The 18,477-nt window shown below is 51.1% G+C and overlaps 2 protein-coding genes across 3 annotated transcripts; one reads left to right on the top strand and one right to left on the bottom strand.

The window, feature by feature from the left end:
• The first annotated feature begins 8,627 nt into the window (after positions 1-8,627).
• On the top strand, positions 8,628-14,616 carry HSP90AB1 (heat shock protein 90 alpha family class B member 1). The gene is made up of 12 exons (XM_047102169.1): positions 8,628-8,735; positions 10,178-10,324; positions 10,764-10,970; positions 11,065-11,224; positions 11,367-11,500; positions 11,609-11,917; positions 12,327-12,492; positions 12,676-12,866; positions 12,971-13,118; positions 13,238-13,506; positions 13,789-14,122; positions 14,243-14,616. Exons 2-12 carry the CDS (start codon positions 10,178-10,180, stop codon positions 14,350-14,352), a joined length of 2,175 nt encoding a protein of 724 aa, XP_046958125.1. The 5' UTR covers positions 8,628-8,735; the 3' UTR covers positions 14,353-14,616.
• A 251-nt stretch (positions 14,617-14,867) lies between these two features.
• Positions 14,868-18,321, bottom strand: SLC35B2 (solute carrier family 35 member B2). Of its 2 annotated transcripts, XM_047102171.1 has the most exons (4): positions 18,212-18,321; positions 17,481-17,674; positions 17,132-17,286; positions 14,868-16,421 (listed from the first exon to the last, which is right to left on the bottom strand). In XM_047102171.1, exons 1-4 carry the CDS (start codon positions 18,220-18,222, stop codon positions 15,483-15,485), a joined length of 1,299 nt encoding a protein of 432 aa, XP_046958127.1. In that variant the 5' UTR covers positions 18,223-18,321; the 3' UTR covers positions 14,868-15,482. The 2 variants fall into 2 exon arrangements, with proteins under 2 accessions (XP_046958127.1, XP_046958128.1); XM_047102172.1 differs by lacking the exons at positions 17,132-17,286; positions 18,212-18,321 and having other exon boundaries at positions 17,481-17,561.
• Positions 18,322-18,477: the final 156 nt, after the last annotated feature.

Below are 18,477 nucleotides of genomic sequence, written 5' to 3'. Positions count from 1 at the left end.
AGAATTCATTTTGGGCCTGCCAAAGAGGGCCTGCCTGTCCTGTGTGACCCAGGACAAATCACTCATCCCCCAGGGCCCAGATCTTTGTTCCTAAGACGGGGTGACCTATATATATATATATATATATGTGTGTGTGTGTGTGTGTATATATATATATATATATATGGACTCGCTAAGGTGATTTAGGGAGTCTGTGAGAGAACCTGGATGCAAGATATGAGGACCCTGGAGACACGTGGTGAGACACGTGGCACCAAGAAACATTAGGACGAGCCTCAGTATGGTGCGCTCCCCGCCCCCATCTAAGCGGCTCGCTGTTCCTCGCCTCACCTTCAGCCCCCGGAGCCTTGTGAGCCGAACCTCATTTCCCCCCACACTAGGTATTCCCAGGGAGAAACGCCCCATGGGCCCCTGCCTAGCAAGGCCCAAGAACTGCTGGGCCGGGGCGGGACCGGGACCGGACGCAGGGGGCGGAACGCAGAAGCGGGAGTCAGCTCAGCCCCGCCCAGGGGCGGGGGAGGGGGCGCGGTGATGTCACCCGTTCCGCGTGCTGCCTGGACCTGCGGCCCTTCACACATGCACCGTGGCGGGTGGGAGACCAGATTGGTCATCTTGAGGCCAGCTCCACTGACCGGTAAGCCCGGGTGACCTTGAGCCAGGCATTTTTCTTTGCGAAGCTGCTCGTCTGTGAAGCAAAGGTAGTCACACTTGGCATTGCCTCTCTCTGGGCCATTAAACTTGGAGATCGTAACAACTCTTGCTTTCACCCACTACTCCGCTCACGTCTTAGATGTGTAGTCACCTAACCATCTCCCAATAACCCCGTGTTCTGCCTACTGCTGTGCCCATTGTAGTCCAGAAACGCTGGAATGGTTTCCGAAGCTGAAATGGTTAAAGGGTGGAAAAATATTTTGTAAACCGCCAAAGCACTGGGTATACGCAAATCTCTGTCTCTGTCCACGTATCAGATATGCAGACAGAATGGAGAGACGGAAGAATTTCCAGACATTGAAGGAGGTGACATGCCAGGCCTCCAGTGATAGTGTGGCACTAAAATGCAGGCCTGGCATACCTTTCTCCCCTGCCTTCAAAAAAATTTTCCAGACAGTTCTCTTTTCACATCGCCAAGGATCCCAAGCCTCCTAGGATCTGGAACTCCCATGTAACCCTCCGCAGGTGAAAGCAGCAAAGTCCTGGTGTCTCCTCTCAGTCTCTCCTGTTTATGAGTTCTTCATCACCCAGTCGCACTACCACAGCCCTGCCAATCCCTTACCTGGTGCAGGCACCAGGCCCAGAAATCCAGTCAGGTGAGAACTGCCTCTTGGAGAGTGCCTTGTGCCTGGGGCAGGACAGGTGGCAGGCAAAACAGTTAAGTAGGTCAGGGTTGTTTGTGGTGGACCCCGCCCCCTCACCTTCCCTGGCCTGAAATCTACTCTTGATTCAGGGTTAAGTTTTACTTTTTTATTTTTTTTTAATGTTTATTTATTTTGAGAGAAAGAGACAATGTGTGTGTGTGTGTGCGCGCGCGCGCGCGTGCTTGAGCAGCGGGCGGGGGAGGGGAAGGCCAGGAGTGGCAGAGAGAGAGAGAGAGAGAGAGAAGCAGAGAATCCCAAGCAGGCTCTGCACTGTCAGCATGGAGCTGGACGAGGGGCTCGATCTTACAAACTGAGATGATTAACCGATGCTTAACCGACTGAGCCACCGAGGCACCCCAAGTCTTACCCTCTTATTCAAAGGGACCTGGGAACACTGAACAACACCCAAGACAAAAAGGGACACCTGGTGGGCATCAGGAGGACTACAGACAATTCGGGGTTAACAAAGATAGGCAGGACTCAGTCACACCCCTCAGGTCACCAATACTAGGCCCTCAGAGAGACAAGACACACGCATATGTGTATTAATAGGGTAGGTTACCAAAAATGCCCTATTTACTATTTCAGACTGGCTTAGATCATAACTTCTGGCCTTTTTCACCACACTCCCCTGAGAAATTTTGTTCTTGCCCATGACTTCAACCATCAATCAGCCTCTGTCTCCTGGACATTCTCTCATTGGTGCCCCATACCATGCCTAAAACAGATTCTTGACCCCCTTCTATCCAGAGTGGTCTTCCTCCTGTGCCTTCAGCCCCCATATTCCATCATTCTACCTCGGAAAATGCGAACACCTTGCCTTTTCCCTACCCTTGTATGATCTCCCCACTTTTGACTTCTGCCTTCTCCAAACTACGTCCTGGGGAGTCTCCAAGTGTTTTTGTTTGTTTGTTTGTTTGCTTTGAGCAGCACAATTAACTGGCTTGACTTAATAGATTTAACATATGTAGACTTTTATCCAACAACCAGATAACATATATTTTTTTCAAGCATACATGGGACTTTTACACATATTAACCACATTTCAAAAGAAATCTCAAATACAAAAGAGTATGTTAAATGCTTTTAAGCTGATCAATGAAGATACCATAAGGGGAGTCAGAAAATGCTTAAAACTGAATTATAATAAAAATACTATATACGGAAACATGGGATATAGCTAAAATGGTACTTGAAGATAAATCTGTAGCCTTAAATTCTTATGTCAAAAAAGAGGAAAGTCTGTAATTTAATGTGCTAAATATTAAAGCTAATACAAAAAGAACAAAACCAAACCAAAGAAAGAAATAATAAAAAATTTAGTGGAAATTTAAGAAAGAAAGTAAAGAAACTGAAGAAACAGAAAACAAATATATGAACATTAATATAAATAAAATAGACAAATCTCTAGTGAAACTCATCATGAGAAAAAAGGGATAAGACATGAGAAACAATTTTAGGGATAAAAAAGAAGACATACTTTAGATAGAATAGAGATCGAAAAGATCATCAAAGAAAAGAGTATGCCATAATAAAGCTTTCAAGAAACATCTAGAAAAATTGACTCAAAGAGAGGTAGAAAACCTGAATAGTCCTATATCATTTAAATTGAGGGGTGCCACTGGCTTAGTCAATGTAGCATATGACTCTTGATCTCGGGGTCGTGAGTTCCAGCCCCACATTGGGTGCAGGGATTACATCAAAATGAAATCTTAGAGAAACAATAATAAAGTAAAATCTTTTAAAAAAAAGTTGAGTCCTTAGTTAAAATGGTTCCATACAGGGGCACCAGGGTGGCTTAGTTGGTTAAGTGTCTGACTTCAGCTCAGGTCATGATCTTGTGGTTTGTGAGTTCCAGCCCCACATCGGACTTTGTGCTGACACCTCAGATTCTGTGTCTCCCTCTCTCTCTGCCCTACCCCTGCTCTTACTCTGTTTCTCTGTCTCTCAAAAATAAACATTAAAAAAATAGTTTGTCCATTACAAAAAAAAATGTTTCCATACAGAAAACAATAGACTCAGGCTATTTTATAGGTGAGTTCATCAAAATTTTAAATAAATAGACTAATTCTGTTTAATATTACTGAGTCTGTTAATTAATTAAACATGTAAATACAGGGAATTTTTAATTTTTTAAAAAATGTTTAAGTGTTTATTTATTTTGAGAGAGAGCAAGGGAATGCAAGCAAGGGGAAGGGCAGAGAAGGAGAAGAGAGAATCCCAAGCAGGCTCCATACTGTCAGCACAGAGCCCGAGCGGGGCTCAGTCCCACAAACCCGTAAGATCATGACCTGAGCCCATATCAAGAGTCAGACACTTAACCGACTGAGCCACCCAGGCACCACCCCATAGGGAATTTTCTTCAAGTTTATTTATTTATTTTGAAAGAGAGAGCAGGGGAGAGTCAGAGAGAGATTGGAACCCCAAGGAGAATACACACTGCCGGCGTGTGTGCTCAGGGTGGGTCTTGAACCCACGAACTGTAAGACCATGAGCTAAGATCAAGAATCAGACACCCATGGGGCGCCTGGGTGGCGCAGTCGGTTAAGCGTCCGACTTCAGCCAGGTCACGATCTCACGGTCCGTGAGTTCGAGCCCCGCGTCGGGCTCTGGGCTGATGGCTCAGAGCCTGGAGCCTGTTTCCGATTCTGTGTCTCCCTCTCTCTCTGCCCCTCCCCCGTTCATGCTCTGTCTCTCTCTGTCCCAAAAAAATAAATAAACGTTGAAAAAAAAAATTAAAAAAAAAAAAAAAAAAAGAATCAGACACCCAACCAACCGAGCCACCCAGGCACCCCGTGCAAAGGGAATTTTTTAAAACAATGGTCTCAATAGATGCAGGAAAATAATTCAGATACTTGTTCCAATTAAAAGTTGTAACAACTTAGGAATAGAAAGAGTATTGTGGCCAATGGTGAAACATTAAAAGCATTCCTTTCCTGATCAGAAATGAGATAGGGATGCCCAGAATCACTGTTTCCACTCATCATTGTCTTGCAGGTTTTAGCTGGTGCAGTATAACAAGAAATAAGAGATACAAGGATTAGAAAGGGAGATTCCAAACTGTCATTGTTCTCAGATGATAGATAGGGTTGTACTTAAAAAACAAATAACAGGGGCGCCTGGGTGGCTCAGTCGGTTAAGATTCTGGCTCTTGGTTTCTGCTCAGGTCATGATCTCACAGATTGTGAGTTCAAGCCCCATGTCGGGTTCTGTGCTGACAGTGCAGAGCCTGCTTGGTGTTCTCTCTCTCTCTCTCTCTCTCTGTCCCTCCCCCCTCTCAAAATGAATAAATAAATTAAAAAAAAAACCCAGACAAATTAAGAATTAATAAGGTAGTTTACCAAGTTGTAGGACCAATAAACAAAAGTCAATTGCTTTTCAAACTCTTCAGGAAACAAAATGAAGGAAATTTTCCATTGCCATTGCATCAAAAACAAAAAACAAAAAAACAAACAGCATAGTACCAACAATCAAGTGGGTGAGAGTTGTGAGATTGCTCATGTCCCAACAGGATGTGGAAACTGAGGCAAAGAGGTGGGGCCCAGGCTGGTCATGCAGACTGGCTCAATTGTCCCACATCTCTAAACATCAGGTCCATTGGCCTGTGAGGATATCAGTTTAGGGTATTCCCCACTCCCCCCCACCCCCGCCAGAGTTCAGAGATTATAAGCGTCATGGAACTGGGAAGAACCAGAACTGACAGGACACATCTGGCAGCCACTGAGTTCGGGAAGCCAGTTTGTTCTGGGAGTTAAGGATCCAGAGCTACCCCTCACTCGTATACAACCTCTGATGTCCCGATGCCTTTGGTTGCTTGATTCATCTACTGCCTCTTAGCTCCCCTCACTGGCCTCCCTGATCCCCCTGAAAGGCCAGTGGCACAGCCTAATTGGGAGAATTCCTAGTCTGAGCAGCAGCTAAGTCTCTGTGCATCCTCCAAGACCCCACTTCGCTTTAGCTAGATTAGGGGTCTGTAAGTCTTCTCTGTAAAAGGTAAGAGAGTAAATGTTTTAGACTTCGCATGCTCTATGGTCTCTGCCACACCAACTCTGCCACTGCAGCATAAATGCAGCCAAAGACAACATGCAAACAAGGGTGGCTATGTTTCAGTAAAACTTTATGAACACACATCCGAATTTCACGTACTTTTCACGGGCCAAAACAGTATCTTTCTGTTGGTTTTTTCCACAATTAAAAAAATGTAAAAACCATTCTCACCCATAAGCCATCTAAAAGCAAGCAACAGGCCCACCAGCTGCAGGCTACAGTTGGTCAACTCTTGCTTCAACTGGCTACCCTCCAACGACAGAAGGTTGGGCTGGGTCTTTGAGGCCTGGTCAGGAATAAAGGGTATCTTGGAAGCAATAGGCATTGCAAGTGCTCCTGGGAATAGGACTCCGGAGATCTAGAGGATTTTAAGCTTTGACAGCCTCCATGGCTTCCTCCAGTCTAAGTTAAGGTCAGAGCATCTTTTTTTTTTTTTTTAATTTTTTTTTCAACGTTTTTTATTTATTTTGGGACAGAGAGAGACAGAGCATGAACGGGGGAGGGGCAGAGAGAGAGGGAGACACAGAATCGGAAACAGGCTCCAGGCTCTGAGCCATCAGCCCAGAGCCTGACGCGGGGCTTGAACTCACGGACCGCGAGATCGTGACCTGGCTGAAGTCGGACGCTTAACCGACTGCGCCACCCAGGCGCCCCAAGGTCAGAGCATCTTAACATGGCATTCGTGGCCCTCTGTGACCTGAACCCTGCCTGCAGGGCTACTTTTAGCTCTTCCGCCTCCTTCAGGGGCTCCTAGGCTATGGTCCTTCTGTCAGGGCTGTGCCTTTCCATGCTTTTCCCTCTTCCGGGAATAGACCTGTGTCATGGGCTGACTAGCCTTGGCCCTAAGCCTGTCCCTTCCCCAGGCTGAGGTGCCTGCCACAGAGCCCTTTGGACTGAAACCCCCATCTTGTTTATGCATTTTTGCATCCCCAGGCACTCGCTGTGGGAGCTTTAGTGTCACTGAGTAGGAGAAGGCTTCCAGAAGAGAAGCCTTCCAGAAATTCTGTGCTAGTGCAAGATTTGAGATCTTCCCATTAGGAGACCCGCGAGGAGTCTCTGGTCCTAATTCTGATCAGCACGTGATTTCTGCTCTGCTTTGGACTTGGGTCCTGGGAGGGGAGACAGCATCCCCACTCCATTCCTGGAGCAGGGAGCAAGGGTTAGTGCAACAAAGGCTCTGAGTTCACTGTCCTCATTGAAGCCTTGCTTCCCCAGTTCATAGAATGTGGAGACTCGCTTTTACCTCTTCACAGGATGGTGAAATGGTGTGAATGCTTTTTGTCAACTAGGGAGATGTTTCATTAGCTAGAGCCCTTCTGCCCAGAGGAAAAGAAGGTATATTGAGGGAGGACACTCTTGGTTTGAGATTTAGATCAGGAACAGAGAATCCTGGGGCATTTCTGGGAGCAGCACCCACACCCCTTCCCAAACCCATTAACTTCTCCCAGCCACCGGCTTCTCACACACCACAAGGAAGGAAAGAAGAGCGAGGAAAAATACAATTGGGGTGGTGCTAAGCCTGGGGCAAGGATGAGGAAAGCAAGGACCCTTTATTCTTCGGAATTCAACACATAAAGAAAATACAAAGGAAGGAAGATGGGGCACCAGGGCTGATGAGGGAGGGCTGTGGGGGTGGGGGTGAGGTAGGGGAGGAACCCCTCCCCAGCATTCCAGTGGCGGACACAGTGGGCCAAAAAAGCAGTTGATGGACACCTACAGTGTCGCAGAGCAGGAAGTGGCCATTCTCTTCCGGAGGGGCTGTGGGCCCAACAGGATTCCAAGATGAGGCCTTGGATAGACAAGGACAGCTTTCCATCTGAAGGGCACACAAAAGGGGTAGAGCCAAGCGAAGCATGGCGTCCCACAGCTCCCTGGGCCGGCTAACGGCTTGGGAGCTCCGGCGCCACATCTGAAGAGGAACAATTTCTGGCAGCCTTCAACCGGCTGCTCTCTGGGAAGCGTCTTCAAGCGCCCTCCAGGAGCCCCTGCCACCCTGCAGGGGTCCCTGGAGACCCTCTGCTCCTCCGGTCTGGCAGCTGCAGGAGCGAAGAGGGCCAAAACCGAAACCAGATTGAGAAAACAGCTCGATATGCTCACGCTGGGGAGACGCAAGTCTCTGTGTTCTACACACGTGGGCGACTGCAGGAGTTGGGGAGGGTCCCCCCGGTGGCCAAGTCGTCCCCAGTCTCCGCTCGCTGAAGGCGCGTCAGCACAGCCGCCCCAACAGCCCTGTGCTATGTGATTGATGGGGAAGGGATTGGCGGAAGGTCAATCACTCCCTTTTTGCTCCATCCCACTCCCGAGGGAGTGCCGAGCTAGCTGGGCCTGGCAGGTGGATAATAGGGTCCCGCCAGCGGCTTTAGACGGTAAATAGGATTGGGACAGCCCACCCCCTGCTCCCCGGGGACCCCGGCCGATTCCTCGGGGGTAACACAAGCAGCTGCAGAGACAGGACCAGGCCGCAGAGGGCGGGGCGGAGCCTGGAGGAAAGGGGCGGGGTGGGGGCGGTACCGCCAAGGCGGGTCTGGAAACTGCTGGAAGTAATCGCAGTACCGCCGTCGTCGCTCCTTCCGCCGGGCGCGGGCAAAGAGTCCCACTGCTAGCCCGAGCCGGCGCCCTTCCCCCCCACCAGGAGCCACGCCCCGCTGCAAAGCGCTGGCTCTTTCTCCTCCCCGAGGGAGGACCGGGCTCCCGGGGCTGCGTGAAGTTAGATCTCGAATTCTGCACTGTCCCTAAGGAAAGCCCTTTTCCCTTATAGGGCTGTAGGCATGTGTAGGGCAGATTCTAGCAAGGAAGTCGAACCTGGGAGTCGAGGTCGGAGTGGTTGGCCTTTCTATCCACGTTTTTTGGTGTTCCTCTTGGCCAGGACACTTATGTGTGGAGGCGCCTGTATTAGAGGTTTATAGGGAGGTCAGTGGGATCCTTGCCGCTAGATCCCTCGTTTATGTCACGTGAGCATTCTCAATCTCTAGTTCTTGGACGGTGGTCGAGCCTTGGCAGTGCGGAGATGCGGCCACGAAAAGCGGTACTTGCGCGTGCTCTCAGGGCGGAGACTCAGACCGGTTGCTTCCGCCCTTCCCCGCCCCCTCCCCTATTTTGGACCATGACGTCAAGGTGGGCGGGCAGCGGCAGGTGCCGGGCTGACCCGCATCTTCCTTTAAGGCGGAGGGATTCGGGGACGGGCAGCTGGTCTGTGCTTCGCCGTATATAGGGCCACTGGGGGCGAACAGCCGCTCTCTTGAGTCACCCCCGCGCAGCCTTGTTGCGGATTTTGAGCCGGACTTAGTCCCTGCTCACCGTGGTCTGTCGTGCTTACAGCTCTTCTCCTTGAAGGTAAGGTCATTGGTTTTTTTCAGGTGTTTCTGATTGGATTGTCCTTACGTGTTGCTTTCGTCCATCGTTTCCTTTTCAAAGCCTAGATTTTGTCGTGTTGGAGCGGTCTTGGGATAGGTCAACTCAGAATTTTTGGGGGTGTGGATGGGACAGGGCTCTCGAGAGTTGGGCTAGTTTTTTCGTCCGTGCTTTGGTGCGGGGTTTGCCTCAGACGGCAACTAGCCGTGGGGGGAGGTGGGCCGCGGCGTGGGCTTGGGGTAGTGGGCAGCTGCACGTGGTGTCCGCGCCGGCCCGGGACGCTGCCATGTTTGCCCCTCCACTTCCGGACGCGGCTACGGGGCGCCGGAGGGTCCCCAAGGGTGGTGGGTGTGCGCGCTGGACGTGACTCAGCACAGCCTGGTGCTGGCCTGGCTTTGCCATCTCTTCCGTGGGACGCATTTTTCCAGGGCTTTCTATCCCTTTATGTGAGGTTCTTCTGCAAGGAACGATTACGGCCGGCTCTGGCCTGCCGTTCTTTCTTTCCAGAGCTTATCTGCAGTCCCGGTGAGGGGGAGGGGAGAGGAGGGGGCAGGCTCTGGAAGATTCATGGGCCCTTTCCTCCCCCGCCCCTCCCAGAGAGCTGAGATTGTTCTGGAAGCTTCTGGAGCCCAGCGCCCCGCCCTGGTGCCCGGATGCTGGGGCGAAGGGAGGCTGCGCGGTGGCGCCCCCTCCTCGCGTGGCCCTGGCCAACGCATGTCCGGCAGTGACGAGGGTCTGCCCAGCCGTCTACGGCCACCATCTTAGTTGTGTTTGGTTTCGTTCTATATTGTAGCCACATGTGTTGAGGGGTGCTTTATCCGTTCTTTGTCTTAGCCTCTTGGGCGGGTATTCACCGGTCTCTCGGGTTATCTTCTATCCTGTGAGGCAGCAATCCCACGTGAGCTTTTGATGTGGGAGATTCTCAATTGAAGAGAGCCAATTCCGGATTACTGGCCATTTAACATAAAACCGCTCATCTTGGGCTACTGGATTTTGTAACAAAAAAGGTGGTGGAAACGTAGTAGGTGGTTTTCTCCTTCACCTGAGTTTGGATTACCTGGAGTTGTTATTCCTATTCCTGGGTTGGGCCCAGTATCTGTATTTTGAACAGCCTACCAGGTGATGCTGAGGTTTTGGGTCCCACGGATCAGTTAAGAGCAGTTTGGTTTCAAAACACCTTGTCAAAAAGCTTGACCTTGTGTATTGTGTTGAAGCAGCTTTTTATTTTTCTTTCTAAGTTGGATTCCCACTAAGAGAAGTCTTTAAAGAAAAGGCGCTACGGTTTTTGAGGAATATGTTCATTACCTGGATTAAAACAGCTTGGACTAAGTCTCTTTGAGTCTTCAGCTGTGACGGGGTGAACTTGAAGTGTTAAATGTGGAGCCATCCGGTTCTTTTCTAATTCTCGATTGTTCTCATTTTAGATGCCTGAGGAAGTGCACCATGGAGAGGAGGAGGTGGAGACATTTGCCTTCCAGGCAGAAATTGCCCAACTCATGTCCCTCATCATCAATACCTTTTATTCCAACAAGGAAATTTTCCTTCGGGAGTTGATCAGTAACGCTTCTGATGTGAGTGCTGTGGGCAGCTTTATTTGTGGTTTTTGTTTTCAGCACTCCGGAAAAGAGAGAAGGGCGGTTTGGTATTTTGTGGGGCTGCTATTCTAAAAACGTTGATGTGGATAGATGGGCTATTGTAACTGTAAATGGTTCTTTTTGTGTTCTAAGTTTTATTTTGAGAGTGAGGGAGGGGCAGAGAGAGGGAGAATCCCGAGCAGGCTCTGAGCGATCAGCATGGAGCCCAACACACGGGGCTTGAACCCACAAACTGAGATCATGACCTGAGCCAAAATCGAGTCAGGTGCCCCAACTGTATGTGGCTCTTAACACGCCAAGTTTGGGAGTGGGTAATCAAAATTGATGCTATTTGGGAATAAAAAGTAGTTTTCTTTCGGACGAAGAGCTGGGCTTTTAGGAAGCAGAATTGTAAAAATGAGATTTGTGTTTTCAGGCCTTGGACAAGATTCGGTATGAGAGCCTGACAGACCCTTCCAAGTTGGACAGTGGTAAAGAGCTCAAAATTGACATCATCCCCAACCCCCAGGAACGCACTCTGACTCTAGTGGACACAGGCATTGGCATGACCAAAGCCGATCTCATAAATAATTTGGGAACCATTGCCAAGTCGGGCACTAAAGCATTCATGGAGGCTCTCCAGGTATGTGGTATTTCAGCTAGGTGCACACTATCCATTTTTGTGGATGTTTGGTTTGCTGTTTTGTTTTAAACTTGTTTGTAAAATTTTCTGGCAGGCTGGTGCAGATATCTCCATGATTGGACAATTTGGTGTTGGCTTTTATTCTGCTTACCTGGTGGCAGAGAAAGTGGTTGTTATCACAAAGCACAACGATGATGAGCAGTATGCCTGGGAGTCTTCTGCTGGGGGCTCCTTCACTGTACGTGCAGACCATGGTAAGACGGCTTTCCTATTAGGTTGTCTGGGTTAGAATTCTGGGGAAACCTGTAATGGAGATCTTGAGGGTGTTACCTGTGGAGTCGTTGATGACAGGTCTGCATTTAGCTTCATTTTTTATACTCTGTGATTAACTCCTAGGTGAGCCCATTGGCCGGGGCACCAAAGTGATCCTCCATCTTAAAGAAGACCAGACAGAATATTTAGAGGAGAGACGTGTCAAAGAAGTGGTGAAGAAGCACTCACAGTTCATAGGCTATCCCATCACTCTTTATGTGAGTATGGACTGGTACTCCTCACGTGTATGTCTGCTCTTTCGGAGAGTTCCAAGGTCCCCGGTTTTGGTTTCTGAAGTCTGGAACTACTGTCTTTTGTACTTTCAGCTGGAGAAGGAACGAGAGAAAGAAATCAGTGATGATGAGGCAGAGGAGGAGAAAGGTGAGAAAGAAGAGGAAGATAAAGATGATGAGGAGAAGCCCAAGATTGAAGATGTGGGCTCAGATGAGGAGGATGATAGTGGGAAGGACAAGAAGAAGAAAACAAAGAAGATTAAGGAGAAGTACATTGATCAGGAAGAACTGAACAAGACCAAGCCCATTTGGACCAGAAACCCTGACGACATCACCCAGGAGGAATATGGAGAGTTTTACAAGAGCCTTACGAATGACTGGGAAGACCACTTGGCAGTCAAGGTGAGAAGCCTTGCATGTTGATTGAATAGGAAGAGCAGGCAGAACAGGGTTGCTGGTAGTAGACCATGGAACTTGCCCAACTGTTTGGTGGTGGGAACTGAATGCCATGGATCCATGTCCTTTCACTTGTTGATGACCCTTTTAGGGTAAAGAACGGACATCTCCGTGACATCACTTTGTCTCTGTGGCAGGTTCCTGTTAACTCATTAATCCCAGGATTATACATAGCAGTACCATTGTGGATCAGTTTGGGGCATAGGAGTTTAATTTTTTCAAAAGAGGTCCTATGATGTCTGTCATCAGTGCTTAGGGAAGATCTCTGTTCCAGACAATTCAATGAATGATGTGATGTTGGGACTTAAAGGTGTATCTTGAAATACACTACTAGCTTACTTTGAATTTCTTTCAGCACTTCTCTGTGGAAGGTCAGCTGGAATTCAGGGCATTGCTGTTCATCCCCCGTCGGGCTCCTTTTGACCTTTTTGAGAACAAGAAGAAAAAGAACAACATTAAGCTCTATGTCCGCCGTGTGTTTATCATGGACAGCTGTGATGAGTTGATACCGGAGTATCTCAGTGAGTGTCCTTTTGGCCGAATGTAGTTGGTTGGGTAAAGTCCTATAGTGCTCTCAGGAAACGGAGGTTTTGTCTTTTTTTTTTTTTTTTTTTTTTTTTGAAATCAGGTTCAGTGAGAAAGTGGATCCCATTGAACTTAGATGACCCTGTCTACGTTAACTCCCATTTTCTCCCTGGTTGCAGATTTCATCCGTGGTGTGGTGGACTCTGAGGACTTGCCCCTAAACATCTCCCGAGAAATGCTCCAGCAGAGCAAAATCTTGAAGGTCATTCGCAAAAACATCGTAAAGAAGTGCCTTGAGCTCTTCTCTGAACTGGCAGAAGACAAGGAGAACTATAAGAAATTCTATGAGGCATTCTCTAAAAACCTGAAGGTACGGAAGCAGCAAATGCTTACTTAAGATGGATGGGTTTTTTCATTCACCTAGAGAGTAACAGATTATTTACAAGTAAGATCGTTTTCTTTCCACCTTTGAAGCTTGGAATCCATGAGGACTCCACTAATCGGCGCCGTCTTTCTGAGCTGCTGCGTTATCACACCTCCCAGTCTGGAGATGAGATGACTTCTCTTTCGGAGTATGTCTCTCGCATGAAGGAGACCCAGAAGTCCATCTATTACATCACTGGTATGTTGGAGCCTGGGTCTGATCAAAGCCTCATGGGGGTATAAGGAAATAGGACATTTGGGAATACCTGGGAACTGGGAGGCAGCATTCTGATCCCTGAGTCTGTCTCAACCCTGCAGGCGAGAGCAAAGAGCAGGTTGCCAACTCCGCTTTTGTGGAGCGGGTGCGGAAGCGGGGCTTCGAGGTAGTGTATATGACTGAGCCTATCGATGAGTACTGCGTGCAGCAGCTCAAGGAGTTTGATGGGAAGAGTCTCGTCTCCGTTACCAAGGAGGGCCTGGAGCTACCCGAGGATGAAGAGGAGAAAAAGAAAATGGAAGAGAGCAAGGCCAAGTTTGAGAACCTCTGCAAACTTATGAAAGAAATACTGGATAAGAAGGTTGAGAAGGTAAGCAGTTCTGGGACTAGGATGTAGTTTGTAAATGCTTTAGAGCTGTTTCCCTCAGAATCTTGTGGTGCTACACAATTAGTAGTTTTAGGTCGCCTAATTTGTGCAGAGCTTCTTTCCCCTTTCGCTGCTTTTACCAGGCAGGTTTAAGGTTGGTATTTTTATGAATATTTGGGAACGATGAAGTGTTTGTTCTGAGAGTAGAACTTAACATACCATCATCTTAGCTTGGAAATGGTAATCAGATTTAACGTAAACATAAGTTTTTGTCATTATCCACAGGTGACCATCTCAAACAGGCTAGTGTCTTCACCCTGCTGCATTGTGACGAGCACCTACGGCTGGACGGCCAACATGGAGCGGATCATGAAAGCCCAGGCACTTCGGGACAACTCTACAATGGGTTATATGATGGCCAAAAAGCACCTGGAGATTAATCCTGACCACCCCATTGTGGAGACACTACGGCAGAAGGCAGAGGCGGACAAGAATGACAAGGCTGTCAAGGACCTGGTGGTGCTTCTGTTTGAAACTGCACTGCTCTCCTCTGGCTTCTCACTGGAGGATCCCCAGACCCACTCCAACCGAATTTACCGCATGATCAAGCTAGGCCTGGGTGAGTATCTTTGTTACACCAGAGTGTGGCTAGGAGTTGGGTAAACTAGTCTCTGAGGGACAAATTTGACTTAATGGTATTCGGATTGACATTCACGTGGCGTTCTTTCCTGCTTAACAGGTATTGACGAAGACGAAGTAACTGCAGAGGAACCCAGTGCTGCTGTTCCTGATGAGATCCCTCCCCTTGAGGGTGATGAGGATGCGTCCCGCATGGAAGAAGTAGATTAGTTTCTACCTGCAGACCTGTGCCCTCTGTATAGTGTCCCCATGGCTTCCCAGCAGCCCTGAGTGGCCTCAGTTCACCTGGTTCCTTCTGCTGATGTCTAGTGTTTTGTTTTTTTCCCCCTCCTGTCTTTGTCTGAGGCAGGATACAAGGGCCTCAGGCCTATCCCTTCCTATATTTGACGAGGGGTTTGGATGTGTACTGTGGTTTTTTGTTTATTTTGTTCTGAAGTTAAAGTATGCAAAATAAAGAAAATACAGTTTTATACAGTTCTGCTTTCCCTTGTAAAGTGGATCTGGTGCCTTTTGAGTTTCCTTTGCTTTCCTATTCCAAGTTGTACCTGCTTTCATCCTGGTAATCGGTTACTCTGGTACATTGAAAGCTAAAGTCACTTGTAACCATCTAGCAGTCCTGAAGTCCCCCAACATTGACTCTAAAGGGTGGCCACAAACCAGCATGTAATACTCTGTCCCCTTCCTAAAGCACATACTTCAGTCAACGAAAACACGGGACTCGAGACCATTGCAGCAATTTAATTTAATAAAATAAAATTAGAGCAAAAAGTTAACATTTCCAAAGTACCAAAACCTGCAATGGGCTCTTGGAGCAGAGCCTGGGGATCCAGGAGCAGAGGGTGGTGGTGCTGGGTAGGGCCCTCCTGTCCTCCCCCAGCACAGCACCGTCTTTCAGGGACTCCCGGGAAAGCAGCACTTGGAGCCTACAACACTTGTGCTTTTCTCACCAGAGTAAGTTCCATGGGTCTCTGGGAGGGAGTCTGCACGGGTGGGCCATTCAAGGGAGGGGACAAGCACAGGTGTGTGTCGGTGGCAGAGCCCACAGGGCAAGACTTCAGGGAATTTTGAGGGGCCTTAGAAGGTGCTTCTGCCTTCTCAGCAAGCCCCTCCCACCCATTGAGGAAGGTCCTCTACCTTGGGGCTCAGAAGAATCCCTACTGGAGGACGGGTGACTTAAGGCAAAGGGGAAGGCTGACTCCTGGACTCAACCCCAACCTGCAGAGCTGGTTTGTGATACTAAAAGCCTGCATTCTGACCTTGAGCCAGCCGCCTCAAAAGTTACAGTAGGAGAGGAAAACTGGTATGGTGAGGTTCTTGTTGGACTTCATCTCTCAGGCCCCTCAAACTTTCTGCACAGGGGACTCGACAGGCACAGCCTTCTTTCCCCGTTGCTTTAGTCGGCCCCGGGCATAGACTCTGAGGAGGAGGGCAGCAAAGACCACAGCCACCCCCAGACCCCCCACCACAGTGACTGTGTGGCCGTAGAGGAGGCAGGAGAGGAGGATGGCAAAGGCCTGGCGGAGGGTCATGATGATGGTGAAGACGGCGGCCCCGAACTGCCCGATGGTGTAGAAGATAAAGAGCTGGCCGCATGCAGAGCAGACTGAGAGCAGAAGGGCATGCGCAGCAAATTCACTGTGTCGCCCCATGAAGCGGGTCCCCTCCAGGAGGGCCCCCTGCTCTAGCAGGGAGCCCACCGTGAAGAGGCAGGAGAAGAAATTGACCCCAAACATCATCTGCACCGAAGACATCTTATAGGCAAACAGGGCATCCTGCCAGTTTGAGGTGAAGCTGTCAAAGGCGATGTAGCCTGCCAGCAGGATGAGGCCGGACAGGGTGGTGGCCGGGGAGCTGCGGGGCTCCGGTCCGCTGGACAGCAGGAACATGCTGACCCCGATGGAGATGAGGCCGGCCGTCAGGTATTCCCAGTGTTCGTAGCTGCGCCGAGACACCAACTTTCCCATCAGCATGACAGGGATCACCTTAGAGGCCTTGGCCAGCACCTGGGTGGGAAAGCTGACGAACTTGAGAGCTTCATACTGACACCAGCTGCTGAGCACGTTTGACAGGCTGGCAAAGGAGTACCGGTACATGGGTGCCCCGTGCCGGGGCTGCTTACAGAGGATGCAGCAGAGGCCAGCCACCAGCAGGGCCAGCACCCGGTTCATCAGCACCAGGAACTGGGAGTCTGTGAAGCGCTCACCTGGCGAGGTGGCAGTAGCCCCATAGCTGCGGGTCATCACTCTCTCCTGCAGCACTCCCCATGTCAGGTAGGACACCTGGAGGGAGGGGCGGGGAGGAACGAGGACCGAGAAGGTAAGAGGAGGAGAAGGTGGCCCGAAAGATTTCGACCTCCCTCTTCCTCAGAAAAGGTCTAGGTGATTCAAAGGACAGCATACGTATGTTGGTCCCTCTGTAATAACCAGAAGTTTCCTCTCTCCTCCAAAACCTGGATTCACCTTGGAAGGATCGAGTGTGTGTGAAACGATGACCGAGGCTTTAGGCATGCCCAGACCCTGTCTGCCCCACAGGAGGGTACGTTAAAGCAGACTCCATCCCATGTATCCTCCTGTCTATCCTCAGTGGATTCGGGGAGTAAGACTGGACACCTGTGCGGCACGTGTAGGACTAGTAGTGCCCGCTCCAAAGTGCCAAGAACTCTGTATCTTCACTCCCTGTCACATGCAGTAGTGGGGGGAGGGCTGCGTGGCTTCCCCAAAATTTGATCAGTGGGTTAGCAGTATACGCCGGGGGAAGGGTAGTAACGGCAGAGGAGAAATCACACAAGAGGGCAAGAGGAAGGGGGAAAGACAAGACAGTGGTTATCCCGACCACCTCTAAGATGGTGGTACCATGCGCCCCCTGGAAGAGGGGGCCATGTTAACACAGCCAGCAAACCGCGGGGGGCTGGCAGGGTGAAAACTTTGGTTCCGCACCGTACCTGTCCTGGGGCCCAACCCAGGAAGAGAGACAGAGCCTGCCTACCTACCTGGAGCCCCGCAGCACAGAAGAGCAGCTTCAGGGCCTGCCAAGTGGGAGTGGTCTCTGCCGGCTCGGTCCGGGAAGCCAGAGGAACCTCGTCAGAGGCCTTGGGCTCATGGCCAAACACACAAGTTTTCACCAGGGGAAAGCAGAGACCCCTGCCTAAAAAACAGGCACACAAGGTCAAGAGCCAGTATTCTCCCCAGCACCTCCTCTTGCCCAGAGCAGCCAGCGGCCCTGCTGTCAGGCCTGCGGGCATCCCTCCCTCCCTTCCCAAGCCACATCCCAATCTGGACTGCTGGTCAGCACTCGTAACAGGGACCTGGCACGCTTCCCCACCCTTTCGGCACACACACCTGTCTCCAGGTAGTTCTTCCGCTTGAAGTACTGCACCAGCAGGTAGCCAGGTACCATAAAGCTGGCATAGCCAGCAGCATTCACCAAAAAGCGGAAAAACCACAGCTGCGTCCATGACTCTGGAGGGGCTTCGGGGGTCTCCCCACCTGCCCCCAGGGAGGGGAGCGCAGCCAGCACCACCACTGCCCACCACCTGCGGGGACAGCGGACGTAAGGATTAGGGTGCCGTTCCTCATCCACTCGGCCCTCCAGAGGGGACTACACTGGAGAAGGGCCCGGAGTCTCCCCGCCCCCCTCAGCTGCAGCCCAGCCCGGACAAAGAGCCTCTCTCTCTCCTGGGGGGGCCGGCGCGGGCCAGGCGGGGCTCCCTCCCTCCTCGGGGGCGGACCCGCCCCTCTGGCCACACAGGTTCCCTCTGTTCCCTCCGTTCCCTCCAGCGCTGGCCGGCCGTTCGGGCTACAGGCGGCGCCCCCTCCTCCCACCCCGCCCTCCAGGATCCCGGAGCGCCAGGGTTCCCAAGTCCTCCGCCCGACACTCCCGGACCCTCGCAAGGAGGACAAGTCCAGTCCACGCCGCGCCCACCCCCCCCCCCCCGCCGGCCCCGGGCTCCGCTATGCGGGCCTGCCGCCGGGCAGCTGGGACCCCACCCGGCCCCTCCGTGCCCAGCAGCGGCAGTCACGTGGCCCGGGGGCTCGGTCACGTGGGCCCGCCGCTCCCCTAGCCCCCCCACCTGGCGTCCATGGTCCGGGCCGCGTGGGGCGGAGGGGGGCCGGGGAATGCGGTCCCCGGGCCGCGCGCTCCCTCCGCTCCCGCTGCCGCCTCCAGGAGCGGCCGGCGAGCGAGCGGCTAGCGGAAGTGCCGCGCTCTTCCCGCCTCCCTCCCCGCGGCCGCCCCTCCGCCCCCAGCCGCGACCAGGCAGCGCCCCGGGCCGCCGGCGGGCCACAGCGCCCCCGCGCGGCCCGGAGGGAGACGCGGCCCGGTATCCGGGAGCTGGGC

This window comes from Lynx rufus, unplaced genomic scaffold, assembly GCF_022079265.1.
Source record: "Lynx rufus isolate CCGP_SWC_20201006 ecotype Redwood Valley unplaced genomic scaffold, mLynRuf1.p SCAF_6, whole genome shotgun sequence".
NCBI lineage: Eukaryota > Metazoa > Chordata > Mammalia > Carnivora > Felidae > Lynx > Lynx rufus.
This window is presented reverse-complemented; position numbering and strand designations above follow the sequence as displayed.